This window comes from Aythya marila, assembly GCF_965140915.1.
Source record: "Aythya marila genome assembly, chromosome: Z".
In the NCBI taxonomy this organism is placed as follows: domain Eukaryota; kingdom Metazoa; phylum Chordata; class Aves; order Anseriformes; family Anatidae; genus Aythya; species Aythya marila.
The window spans coordinates 69,509,128-69,523,183 of NC_139080.1; the positions used below are offsets into that span (position 1 = coordinate 69,509,128).

The window sequence follows — 14,056 nt, forward strand, 5'->3', positions numbered from 1 at the left end:
CTTTCTGCCTTTGTTAAATTGTGATTTTACCAAGTCCATTCCTCATAAATACAATCTCATGTTTTGAACTGTGGAGAAAAGTTTTCAGCATCTGAGACAAACATCTCAGCTGTGTATGAAGATCTGTAATGTACTGAAGACAGATAAAATGTTTAAACCTTACATGAACAAACTCCAGCTGACACAAGTTCAGCACTAGCCTTAATTATAAGGAATATCCTTCTTCTGCAATCCAGTGAACTGCCTCCCAGGTCTCAGCAGATTTCTCAGCTATGATACAATGCAGGACATACATCCTGAGTTTGCATTTATTAGCAGATATGTGGCATTTATTATGAAAGAGGTAGTGCTTATTGGCATGTGAGAATGGTATGTCTGGATGGCTGAGTCATCTCTGATAACGTTGTTTTAAAGAAAGGACACATGCTTTTAAAATTAAGTACTTCTAATTAACAAGATACCATCTATTTTTGAAAGCCTTATGCCTCATATTTATAGCTATGTTAAAAAATGCATAAACACATCAAAACAATTGATATTTCTCAAGATATAAGGTTACATGTTTTGTTGGAATGTTCTTACATGTACAGATTTGTGGCAACAAGAAGAATACCATAAATATGAAAATAGGCATTATTAAGATATAATGATACGGCATTTAACTCACTTAAAGCTATATTTAGCTTGGAGAGCTAAACACATGTACGTTCTGTATATATGTACCTTGGAAAGAAAACACTTTTTTTTTTCTTCAAAAACGTGCTCAACTTCGTTTTCAGAATCATTTACTAATATTAAAAAGACCACACTCAATTTAAACCATATTGAGCCTTTAAATTATTTGCTTTTTAATTGAAAACAAATCTCTTCAACTCAGTACCAAATTGTATAAATTAGGAATAAGTTACAGATGGAATTTTTGGTCTTGTTTTATCATTTCTGGAAAGCCAGGACTAATTAGTATTTTCTGTTTCTTGCCACTGCTTTACAGGATGCTCCAGGGATTTCATGGTACAGTTTTCTCACAACCCCTGTTGACAAAATGAGGAACTTTAGGGGGAAGTCAAAGAAACCAGAGTGTCTCCAGGAATATGGTGTGTGTGATCTGGGTTAAATATGGACAGGCTGAAAGGAAATTTTCAGAAAGACCAAGTCAACACGTCGCATCTCTTAGCAAACTATTTTATTATACCACAACATGTGTTGCATACTGTTTTCAGGAACTGTAGCAAAGCTTAAAAAAAAAAAAAAAAAGTATTTACGTACTAACCGATTCAGCATTTCTCCATGTGCATGCGGTTATGATTCCTGGAAAGTCACATTTCAACACACCAACTAGCAGTACTAAAAAGAAAGCCTCCTTTTGGCTGTCACTTCAGGAGGTGTTTAGACATACCACCGTCCTCACTGACTTAATAAAAGTGCCTCTACGCTAAAAGCTTATAAAAATGTACTAAAACATTTACTTAGCTTGCACTTTGAGGATGTAACAAGAATTGAGAGCTCGCAGACCAGGCGATAGCGATGTTTGACATACGCTCCGGAGACATCCTGACGATGGGACCCGGCTAAGCGTAGGACTCCGGCTTTGTCTTTTAACACTTAGGGGAATGCTCCGAGATAAGGCGAAGACGGTATCTACTTGTGCAGAGTTAACCTGAAACAAACTAAAAAAAAAAAAAAAAGATTTAAAAACAAAAAAAAAAAAAGAGAGAGAGGTGCTGCCCTCTAGCGTAGAGCACGGCTGAGGCGCTATCCCGGGCGGCGCAGCACCGCCCTCTCTCATCGCGCTAAGATGGCCGCCGGCAGCTCTGTGAAGGTGAGAGATGATGGCGCGGTGCCATGGCGGGGCGGAACCGGCGTCCGGCGGCCGCCTGGCCGCCTGCCAGCGAGCCCTTGGCTCCCACTCCTCCCCTGGGGGCTGTGCGGAGCCGGGGCGGCAGCGGGGAGCCGGGAGCGGGGCGGAGGGAGCCGCTCAGCCCTTCTCGCCCCGTGCCTCCGTGGCGAGTGGCTGCCGGCCCCCAGCTCCGCCGCCATCCCGCTCCGCCGCCTCCCGCTCCGCACCGGGGGGCGGGCCCGCGGCATCCTCAGGGGACGGCGGAGCGGCGCGGGCCCCGCGCCCTTTGTGTTGTGTTTTTTTTTTTTTTTTTTTTTTTTTTTTTTTTGCCTTCCCCGTTTGTAAATGAACGACCACGGACACGCGGCTGGCCCCGCGGGCAGCGCTGCGTCCCGGGGGGTTTCCGACCTCGCTAGCACCGAGAGGCATGGCGCCGCCTGCGCATTAAGTCCTAAAATCTAGTCCTAAAGGTGGCGCTGCCTGTACTCTTTAAACATGGCTTGGAAAGGCTCTGGCTTGCGTCAGGGAGGAGGAAAACAGGCTGGCGCTCTGGATTTGTGTTTTGAGTGAAGCTTCAATCACTTTTCTGAGATAACATAAGCCTCCCGAGCCGTTTTTATAAATCATCTGAAAACTGTCTTTCACGTTTTTATTTTACATTGAAAGTGTGTTCTGTTATCTTCTAACTGCAAATAATCTCCAGCTTCTTCTTTATTCCCTTGTAAGTGAAACTCTTCTCAGTGCTGTTCTCTCCCTCTCCTCATCTCCCAGTCCAAAAAATAGAGAGGGATACAGGAGTATTCAGTGTCTTTCAGTTGTCAGAAAAACTCATCACTGATGGTGATGACATTTTTATTAGTGCCTAAAACCACTGCTAACTGGGCAAGTATGGACTGTACATTGTCAATTTTCTGCCTCATGCTTTAGCCTATGGGAGGAATTTTGCCAAACAGCAGATTATGGAAATGATACACTTAGGTACAATTATTATTTAGATTCCCATAGAGAATTGCTTTTCATTTTATAGTTACTGGTGAAATAAGTACCACCATACTGGTGTGAAACTTTGATAAGTTTCATGTTTCTTGCTCTTCCTCACAATGTTTGAGCTGGATGATGCTATAGTAAAATACTTCATGGCTAGGACCACTGTAAAATTCCTGATAACATGTAAAAATTGATGGTAACTATATCGCAGAATCACAGAATGTCAGGGATTGGAAGGGACCTTGAAAGATTATCTAGTCCAATCCACCTGCCAGAGCAGGAACACCTACATGTACATCAGGTCACACAGGAGCATGTCCAGGTGGGTTTTGAAAGTGTGCAGGGGAGGAGACTCCACCACCCCTCTGGACAGACTGTTCCAGTGCTCTGTCACCCTCACCATGAAGAAGTTTCTTCTCATATTTAAGTGGAACCTCCTGTGTTCCAGCTTGTACCCATTGCCTATAGCTAAGGTTATGCCCCTGTCACCTTGTAGGATGCAGTCTGGAAAGGAGCATACAGTCTAGCATCTTTCTGTTCTTGAGGTCACTCCTAAAAGTGACTTTATCTGCCTTTTGAGAATCAGTGAAACTTGTCTTGCTGAACCAACTCCTCTTTGCTGTGCTTTGCCTTCAGAGCCTGGGCTGCTAGGTGAAACTGTATGAACCTCATGTTCAACAAGGCCAAGAGCAAGGTCCTGCATCTCATCTCAGTTGGGACAATCCCAAACACAGATAAAGAGAGAATAAGGAGAATGGATTGAGAGCAGCCCTGATGAGAAGGAACGGGAGGAGTTGGTTCTTGAGAAGATCGACATGAGCCAACAGTGTGTGCTTGCAGCCCAGAAAGCCAGCCATAGATGCGGTGCTTAGGGATGTAGTTTAATGGGAGACTTGTCACTGCTAAGTTAACAGTTGGACTTGATGATTTTAGAGGTTGTTTCCAACCTAAACGATTCTATCATTGTATGATCTTTAAGGTCTCTTCCAACCCAAACCATTCTATGGTTCTATGTTTCTAGAACAGTTGAAAATTTGAAAATTAATGTTTATGTGGTATAGCTATAGCTCGTATCTGCAGCACTTCATTGTTTTCCTCAATCCCAACACCTTTCACTTTGTCAGACATAAAAAATCATTTGCTTGTGCATGTTCTCAAGTCACAAGGCACTAATAAAGCAGGAGAGTATAATACCAAACTAAAACTAATTAAGTTAGTGAAGGATTTTTTTTTTTTTTTTTAGAATCAAGAAAAAAAGTCACCATTTTGATCCTGGGTTATGTAGTATACTCAGTGTTTACTGAATACATGCATGAGCATTGTTAAGGATGGTCTTACAGATTTTGAGCATTGAGACTGTTGCACAGTTTAATATGATTCTTAAGGCAAAAAAAATTGTTCATCATAAAATTTATATAGGTTTCAGGATTTCCTTGAGCAACCTCATTCTAACATTTAATCTGAATGTTTGTGATACATAAGCAACACAATACTACCAGAAACAGTGATCTGTCTTCCCTAACATTCAAATACATTCAGGGTTGGAGTTTGGATTTTTATTTTCCTTTGCACTACTCATCAGGCTCCACAAGGGGGTAGCAAAAGGAAATAAGAGATGTTAATGTAAACGACTTACGTATTGGCATTTGCACTCTGCTGTGGACAGCTTTCTCCGGGAAGTGTTTGACTTATAACAAAGCCAAACGATCTCTGTTTTTTGAAACTAAACCCTAGAATAGAATAGAATAGAAATAGAATAGAATAGAATAGAATAGAATAGAATAGAATAGAATAGAATAGAATAGAATAGAATAGAATAGAATAGTTGATTTAGAAGGGACCATTAAAGATCATCAGCTCCAGCTGCCTGACCTCTTGAGGGGTGCCCAAAAGTTAAAGCATGTTATTGAGGGCATTATCGAAATGTCCCTTGAACACTGGCAGGCCTGGGGCACCAACCACCCACCTCAGAAGTCTGACCACCCTCACAGTACAGAAATGTTTTCTCATGCCCCATCTGAACCTCCCCTGGTGCAGCTGTGTGCTGTTCTCTCCTGTCCTCCCATCACTCACCAGGGAGCAGAGCACCACCCTCACTGCCTCCCCTCCTCAGAAAGCTGCAGAGAGCAGTGAGATTGCTTCTTGGTCACCTTTTCTTCAGACCAGACAAACCAAGTGTCCTCAGCCTCTCCTCACAGACCATGCCCTCCAAGCCTCTGCCAGCTTTGTTGCCCTCCTCTGCACGCTTTCAAGGGCTTTAACATCCCTTTTGTACTGCAGAAACCAGCACTGCACACAGTATTCAAGGTGAGACCACAGCAATGCTCAATAGAGGGAGGATCACCTCTCTGGACCATCTGGCTGTGCTGTGTTTAATGCACCCCTCAGTGGGGTTTGCCCTCCAGGCTGCCAGGGCACACTGCAGGCTCACGCTGAGCCTGCTGCCACCAGCACCCCCAGACCTCTTTCTGCAGGGCTGCTCCCCAGCCACTTGCCTCCCTGTCTGTGCCTGTGCCTGGCACTACTCCATCCCAGGGCAGCACCCATCATTTTCCCTTGTTGAACTGCAGGTTGTTAATCACCCAGTGCTGCACTGCTCCAGCCTGTCTGCATCCCTCTGCAAGGCCTCTCGTCCCTCCAAGGAGTCAGCAGCACCTCTCTGTTTAGTGTCATCAGCAAGCTTGCAAGGGATACACTACGGTCGTGCATCCACATAACTGTTAAAAATGTTGAACAGAACTGGCCCTAGACTTGAGTCCTGAGGACCACTGCTGCTCACCGTCCACCAGCCAGACGTAGCTTCATTCACTAAAGCCTTCTGAGCTCTACCGTCAAGCCAGTTCATGAACTAACTGTGATAACAGTGATTAAACCAATCAGGCCTCTGTGAACGTGTAACTTAAGAAAAAGTGAGAATAAGAGGCAGTTGGCTGTGTGTTTTGGGAGGGGGGTGTTTTATGGTGTTTTAAGTCTGGAGTATTCACTTGAGAAATTTTGTACTTTAATAAAAACTGCTGGAGCCATACGGCAATAAGTCATGCCATAATTGTACCATCATAAGGAGCAATTCAGCCAGGATAAAAATTCTTCGACTTAAAAAGTGAGACAAACTTTGCAACAGTTGGTTGCATTAAAAAAAAGAAAAAAAAAAAAAAACAGCCAAAGCAGTAGTATTGTCCCCATGTCACAAATGGTGACGTTATTTTTAAGTACAGTTACTATGCTTGAGGTTGTGAAAGACCATATGACTGACAGTAGCCCTTCCATCCAAAGAACTGTAAGTATAGTGAGCTCAATAGAAAACTTAACTTAACTGAACATGGTTTTGTCTTTCCCTAGAAAGACAAAATCAAGATACTTATCAGTGGTGTATCAGAAACAGGAAAATTCAGATACGTTATTCTTTAGCTGGAATATGAAATCGCAGATGATTTTGGACTCATTATGTTTCAGATTATCTTTTTTTTTTCTTTCTGTTTTTTTTTTTTTTTTGCAAGTGAACTAGAATATATCAGCAATGAGCAAGAACAATAAATCAATCTTTACTTAAGCATGTCAGATGGATGATATGGATTCAGTACAAGTTGTATGAAAACACAACATACATGTAGTACTCGCAGCCTGATTGCCTAAGGAAATGTATTGATTTAAGTGGCCCTTTGCTTAGCCCTTTCTTTTTTCTTTCCATTATGCTTTGAAACTGTGAGTTTATTTCATTGGAAAAAAAAAAAGGGGGGGGGGGAAGGTAGTTACTTCAAAAGGTGTCATTAAAGAAGTAAGAAAAGCAAAAGTCTGTTAATGTTTCTACTTACAGAAGGGTTGCATGTGGAAAGAAGCCTGACCCCCCCACATCTACACAGGAGAGAATTTTTGATGGGCCTGTGGGCAAACAATGAATGAGTATTTGTGCATTCTTACATACCAGAATAATTGTATATATTCAAAGAACCCCAGCAGTGCTCACAGCAGTTGACATTGTCAACAGATTCTTTGTATTTCACTTATGAAGATGCTGCTGATCTGTCCGCCTTTTCAGAAGATGTACTGAGACTACTTACAGAAGCAGGGAGGTTCCTAGGTCTTCACAAGTCACCAGAAAAACCCTCTAATGTTTTGGAAAAAAAAGGGAGGTTCATAATTTTTGTTGGTACAATAGTATGTAATAATGTCTGGTATTTAGTATAGTAGTTATATACAGGACTGTTTCTCCCAGTGGAAACAAGATGCCTGTGTTCTGTCATGCTTTACCCAAGTATTTCTCACTCATTAGAGGCATTGCCAGGAAACTCCATTCATTTTCATATTGGGAATAAATGATGAATGGGCACATCTTTGTGCATTTTCCATGGCATTTTAAATTTTGTACCTTTAAAGAGGAGAATCGCAGCGTATGATATTGACAAGTTAAATACAACTGTTTAAAATCAGTTGGTTTAAATTTCCTTTCTGGGAAACTGTGCTGGGCGTGTAATATTATATTGATGCATGGTCTAGCCCCATCTCAAGCAGAAAATACATTTTGTAGGTGTCTAAGTAATTTTTCAAATATGTTGTTAAATGGAGCATAACTTCAAGAAGGCTAATATGTACTTTTCTGTCTAAGATTGGAATCATCGGTGGAACTGGCCTGGATGATCCAGATATCTTAGAAGGAAGAACAGAAAAATATGTTGATACTCCTTATGGCAAGGTGTGTATAACCTGCTCTGTTATTACTAAGACTTCTTCCCATTTTTAAGATGTTTTTGTGCTTGAAAAATTGTCAGACTAGGCTTCTGTGCTAAGTGGATGTATAACAGAGGTGCAGTCACAAAGCTGTATTTCTTTTTCATGGCTTTATATTGTGTGATTCTTAGTTTGTAGAAACAAGATCTTACAAAAATGATGATGTGCAAAGGAGAATACACCTCTTCTCCTTTGTACGTTGGATGAATTTACTCAGTCCTGAATTTGCAGCCAAGAGGCATAAACCCTGTCTTTCAAATCTGTGCTATTGTGTGTCCTGTATTATATTTCAGGTAGCTCCAGGAACCTTTCTAACTTGCAGAAAACTGGCCTTCGAGGTATATGGGCCACCATTTTCCCTGTTATCCCTGAATTACACCTTATACACCAGTGCTTTCCTTACAGTCATATTTACAACCTCACCACTTGAAACGTTTTAAAATGGAGCTTGAAGGCCGTTTATGAGGCATCGTATTCATTATAAGCTTTCCTTTGTGTTGCTTCAGCCCTTTTCCTCAGCAAAGGGGAATGGAGGCTAGGTATGTTGCTCTATACACAGTGCCTAGTGTGGTATGAAAGACTTAGAAACTGGCAAGATGAAGGACAAGAGAAAGTTTTACAGGCAGGAAAACAAGGGAGAGGTTTCAGTTGACTGAGGAAGTTTATGGAAGATCTGAATCTTAATTTTTCTGCAATGTCGTAAGACCAGAGTAGTTAACTGCTTTAGAATTGCCATCAGAATCACATCTTATGAAATTTACCAGCATAAGCTAATGTACATACAATAAAACATCTGGCATATAGCAGCAAGAGTCATTTTATGGATAGAAGCTGGCCAAAAAGTTAATCTCTGTGGCCTGTGGTTGAAAATTTGAATTTGTGCCTCTATTCAAAATGGTTTAAGGGGGAAATTGGAGTGGAAATGGTTTGTGTGTGTACAGCTCAAGAAGGGGAAGGTGATGAAGGTCAAGTAGGAAAAAATGTCAGAAAAATACATTTATTTTTTCCACCATCCTGCAGAATTTGCTAACAAATTGCAAGAGAATAAAGGAGACTCCCCTCCTCTGTTTTCTTTATCCTGCTGCTCAAATGTATTCAGTGTTGATACAAAGCAGTATCCATTAGCTAAACCAAACCAGCTGCCATTTAATTTCTTACTTTTGGAAGCTCCTGGATGGTCACAGCATGGCTGTTTCTGCAGACTGTTCAAATGCAAAAATATTGCTACCCTTGTAGCAGATAAGGCTTGAAGCCTTTGTCCGAGAAATATGAAATGCTCTCCTCCTCTCTCACAGATCAGAGGTTTGGATGAGTGGTATGGGCACAGCAGCAGTGCAGCCTTTAGGAGGCTGTTCTGTGACAGCACTTGGATGCAACAAGATTTGAGTAGCCCAAATTCTGGAGTGCTGTAGGTGACCCCCACAGTAGGACTTAGACTTACAGAGTTGAATGGGAGTATTTGCAAGATGGCTCTTACATGGGAGAGTGGAAAAAACTTCCTCAGTCCTTCATCTTTTGTCAAAATGAAGGGCTTGTAAAATTTCTTTTAGGATGTAAATTTAGCTGCTGTGTTTTTCTCTGAGTTCTTCACAGAAGCAACATGGATGGGGGAAGTTAAATCTTGGTTGGCTGTTGTAGTTTGTGAGGTACCTTGATCAATGGACTTGCTGTGTCTGAGCTTGTGCATTATGCATTCAGCATAGGCTCACTTTAAAAAGGCTTGTCACTGTTCTGCCTTTGTATATGTTCATGTGTTGTGTGTCTTTTTCCAAACCGAGGAGCTGTCATAGCAGGAATGCATGTGTGAATTTCAGTTACAGTTACCAGCTAGCTGGGACTCAAGCTGACCTTCTGAGTGGGAAGCTGAACAACTTCACAGGACTTCCACATCTGTGAAAGGCAGCACAGCCAAACGACGAGTATTTATCCTCATCCTTGCTGGCCTGCCTCTCTCCTCTCTGCCTGCAGATCTGAATTCATGCCATTGGTATGATAGCTGTTTCGTGTGGTCAGACTTCTGCAGAGAGCCACAGTAACTTCAGTGTTTGCACTTGTTGTCTTCATGGAGCAACTGGTGGATAAGCCTTATGTTAAGAAGTGCAGGGCTTATGCCACAAGGTACAGTTGGCATATGGTGCAATGAGTACGTCAAGTTGCTTCACTTAAAATGAAGCAGAATCAAACCTGAGAAATGTAATTTCTGAATTAATGTTTGCTTGTTTTGCTGCTGAGATTTTTTAACATTCAGCAAGGAGGTGTTACACAGCCTGCCTCTCTTGTTTTAGAACGACAGATAGCAGAGAAACAGCTGTCATTGCAGAATGTAAAATGGAAAATGATATTTTTTATTTATTTTTTAATAAATATGCTTGGAAAAGTGTAGAAGCCTGTGGTTTAGTTTAGATTTTTTTTTTCTAAAGTATGTCTTTTCTTCTTCCTGATAGCTATTGAAACAAAACCAAATTGTTTTTTTTTTTTTTTCTGCCATAAGGATGCTTTTTCATAGAGCCTTGACAACAATGAAGAGTGCCTGAAATTTTAAGAAGTAAAACACTTTATCTAAACAAACACTTCAGACCTTTGTGGTCTTTTAACTGCTGAGAGAAGTAAGATACAAACATCTTTTGATGTTAGTAATATTAGTGGAAATGTAGTAAATTAGTTTCATGAAAAATAATACAATTAGACCTGTTAATATTCCAACCTTTTCTTCTCCCTTTTCTGCTTCCATCATTCCTATTGTATAAAAAACTGGGATGAAATTTTGTTACCTCATTTTTCTCTGGAAAATACCCCAGAACCTTTTGGTATTCTGTCTCCAGGAATGGACAATACTGTTCTCTTGGAGAGCAAGCAAATTGCTTGCAACAGCATTTATCCTCAGCATTGTATTGTGAAGCTACTAATTAAACTTATTTTTTTTCAGATTATATTTTCAGTTAGATTGTTCTGCTTTCTGGATGTTAGAACTTGGTTCTGAAACACCTTTCCCCAAATCATCCAATGGTCTTCCTGTGCTAGAAACTTCTATAAAGCATGTGTTCCACCCTGTCTCTCTCTCTCTCTTTTTTTTTTTTTTTTTTAAGGGTATATCTGGCTAACAAAGCAGGTTTCTTTTCTGACCTGTATATGAGCTCTGTGTGCTTGCAGCAGGAAAACCAGACCGTGTGACATAGCACTAAAGCTCCTCTTCTGCCTCTCTGTCTCTGTGTGCATCACTTGGTTCATAAACTTGATTGCAGATTAAATGAAGGATCGGAAAATCTATGAGATACTTTTTCCCTTTCAAGTTTTCCATGTGCGTGTTTATGTTGTTTTCTGTTCAATCTTGCTTCTGAGGTTAAGCCAAAATAAAAATTAAACTTGTCGACGTCAAAAAAAAAACATGTTTTATGCATATTTATGTTGTAGTCGGAGGGGATTTGTTTAAATTGTTTGTTACTGTCATAACTTAGGGTTAACTGTGTAGGGTTCCTTGCTTCCTTTTCTGTTTTGCAAGACTGACTAATATGTATCTGACTTGGATTTTGTGGAAGGGGGAAGTAGTTAAATATAATTTAAATATGCATGTGAATTATTAATGTTTGAGAACTTTTTATTGGGCCTTTTATTAAATCCTGTTTTGAAAATACTATATTAGAGGTTTAAATTCAGATTGTTCCATTGGAACTTTTTATTATTTTATCAGCGTTTCAAAGCTCAGAAGTACAAATTAGATAATATTGCAGAGGTATAACACTGGAAAGATCTTGTGGGGGAAAAAGAGCGGAACTGAAGCATACACTAGCTCTGTTAAGTAGTTAACACACAGTTTGAAATTTCTGTGTCTTTCACTTCCTTGTAACTTTGTACAGTGCTGATTTATCCTTATCTCCTTTCTGGATGCACTATTTGCAAACTCCTTTCTTAATCTGTCATTTATCATTGCATTCTTTGTTCCAAATGTTCCGTTTTCCTCATCATGTTTCTAACTTCCATAGGCAAGACAATTCTTCAGGCAATCACCTGAAAGATGCCCTCAGTTTGTTCTGTAGAAATCTGTAACATGGCCAGCTTGAAGCCTTTTGAAGTGGCTAGGAAGGCAGCAGATTGGGAGGGACACCTTGGATGCTGTGACTCTTGGGTTTAAAAGTTGTTGCATTCTTGCTGCAGCAGTGGTGTATGTGAATATTCAGTAGAGTTCCATGACACAAATGAATATCAAATAGGAGTTAAATTGTACTTTATTTCCCCCAGATATTTTGGAAATTGATAGAAACTTGAATTTGGCACTTGCAGGAAACTGGAATTTGGCACTTGGCAGTAAACTTGAATTTGCACTTGCAGGAAACTGGAATTTGGCACTTGCAGTAAACTGGAGTTTGGCATTTCTGAAGGAAATGATCCATGATCTTTGTTTTCTACTTGGTGATCTTTATTTTTCATTTTGAGAGCAGGCAAGGAATTTCCACTGAAGTCCTTTTTAGTTTTTAAGGATATTTTTGTATTCTGCTGTGACCTAAGTTGCTTGCTTATTACTTCACACAGCAAATCTTTTTCTGGGATTCCTAAACAAAACAAACAGACTCAAAAACCAAAACCCTAAATGCTAATTATTGTGAACTGTCATTGTTAAGGAATGTTGTAAGAGCAAAATGCCTTGACAACTAGACAGTAAGCCTTTCTCCCTGTTCAGAAAGTATACTTTTATAGCCATATCTGGTTCAGAAGAATATACATAAAGTAAGGTAAATAGGTTAAATATTTAAATGTCAACAGCTTAACAATAAATGGGGACTTCTTAAAAAGTCAGAATACACCTTCATTCTGAAAACAACTTTTAGGAATATTCCCTTTATTAAAAAAAATGGTAAATGTGCATCCAGTAGAATTTAAATCTAGGTGAATGCATAAATGTTTTGAAGAAATCCTACATAAAAAATGACCCCAAATAGCCGCACAGTAGGAAGTAGAAAATGTTATTCTTATTAGAAATCAAGGTCTCTAATGGGTAGCTATATGGGACTCATATATTAGTTTTTTATTCTATGTCTCTGCACATTTTCACATGAATAGTAGAATTAACAGTAATAAAATAAAATGTAAATGAGAATTGAAATTTTATAGCTAGAGTTAAAATTAAAAAAAAAAATGATACTAAGTAGTAGGCAACAGACATTTCTAAATATGAATGTGTGAGTTCTCCCAGACATTTACACCTTTGTGATCAGTAAATATATTGCAATTTTGTTAACAACTATTTCGGCTTTAATTCCCAGGAGGGAGAGACTGGCACAGAGTGTCTTCCAATATCCTTACTGAAATAGCAAAAGTGCAGTTCTGAATTGGGCTGAAGAAGCAACACATCCAACTGCACCAATGTTCAGCAGCAATGCAGTTCAGCACCTAATGAAACAGAGGCCTTACATTTTTTAACAAAAGGTATTGAACATGGCAAGCGAAAAGCACCCCACATTTCAGATCTCTGAAGTGTATAGCCCGGGAGCAGACTCCACCTGCAAAATCAGGAGCTCAGAGAACTGACTCTCCCCTTGCCTCTGCACACAGAGGTTTTGATCAAACAAACAAAAAACTTCTCCAAGGTGTCGAGGTAGGAGCTCCCTCCTCATTTTTGCCAAATTCTTACTGCTGGACAGACCTTCTTGCTCCTTCCTTTGGCCCAAAGCATCTGTATGTGTTTGGTTTGTGACTTTGAAGAAAACACAACAAAGCTTGTTTCATTAACAGCCAATGGACACTTCAAAGCAAAAATCTGGCTGAGAAATTAATCATTCTGGAACTCCAAAGTGAGATTCATTATGGTTCCAAAGCTAATACAGAAATGAACCAGAAGCTAACTGCATGAATCACTCTTAAAAAATAAAGTCAGATCTTTAATGACTACAGTATGTGTGTTGGTAAAATGAATTGCAAAGCCATCTCATTTTCTGATTTTACATTTAAGATAACATTAATGTTGTTCCTTAGCTTCTTAATGGCCTGGGGAAAGCGTTTCCCTTCAGCAGAAAAGGTCTTGTCCAGAGACCTTTTTCCAGTTTCTCCCAGTCACAATTTGCCAGTAGGAAAATGTGGCCAGCTCCAGATGCAGTACCAGGGATTCATTTTTAAAGAACTGTTGCTGCCACTTGCTGTCCCAGGGGCTGGCCCCCATGTACAAGATGTCCTCTGCCTGCTCCTGCACCCGCAGCCTCCATGACCACACACACGCTGCTGGCAAACAAAGCCCCTTTCACAGGTAGGACTGTGGCCAGAGAGGACCCCACAGGAGTCCTGCTTTGTTTTCTCAGACCATCAGTTTGTTTTTGGGCCTGGCTGAGCAGGGATGCTGCTAGCCCAGCAGTGTGGCCATACAGCCTGCATTGTCTTCAATCCCTTCCAACTCTTTCCAGGTTATTGTCATGGTCTTACAACTGTTTCTGCTGATGAGTGTATTATATTATTTCCTCAAACTGTATAGCACCTAAATATTCACTAGGCAGAACAGCTTTGTCTTTGCTAAGTTACTTG

At 40.3% G+C, this 14,056-nt stretch overlaps 1 protein-coding gene across 1 annotated transcript in view; it reads left to right on the forward strand.

The window, feature by feature from the left end:
- The first annotated feature begins 600 nt into the window (after nucleotides 1-600).
- MTAP (methylthioadenosine phosphorylase) overlaps nucleotides 601-14,056 on the forward strand; it is a 39,401-nt gene continuing 25,945 nt past the window's right edge. The window contains exons 1-2 of the mRNA XM_082782615.1: nucleotides 601-1,819; nucleotides 7,428-7,514. Of these exons, the coding sequence (XP_082638741.1) occupies nucleotides 1,796-1,819; nucleotides 7,428-7,514 (111 nt within the window). The 5' untranslated portion in view covers nucleotides 601-1,795. The remainder of the gene's footprint in view (nucleotides 1,820-7,427; nucleotides 7,515-14,056) is intronic.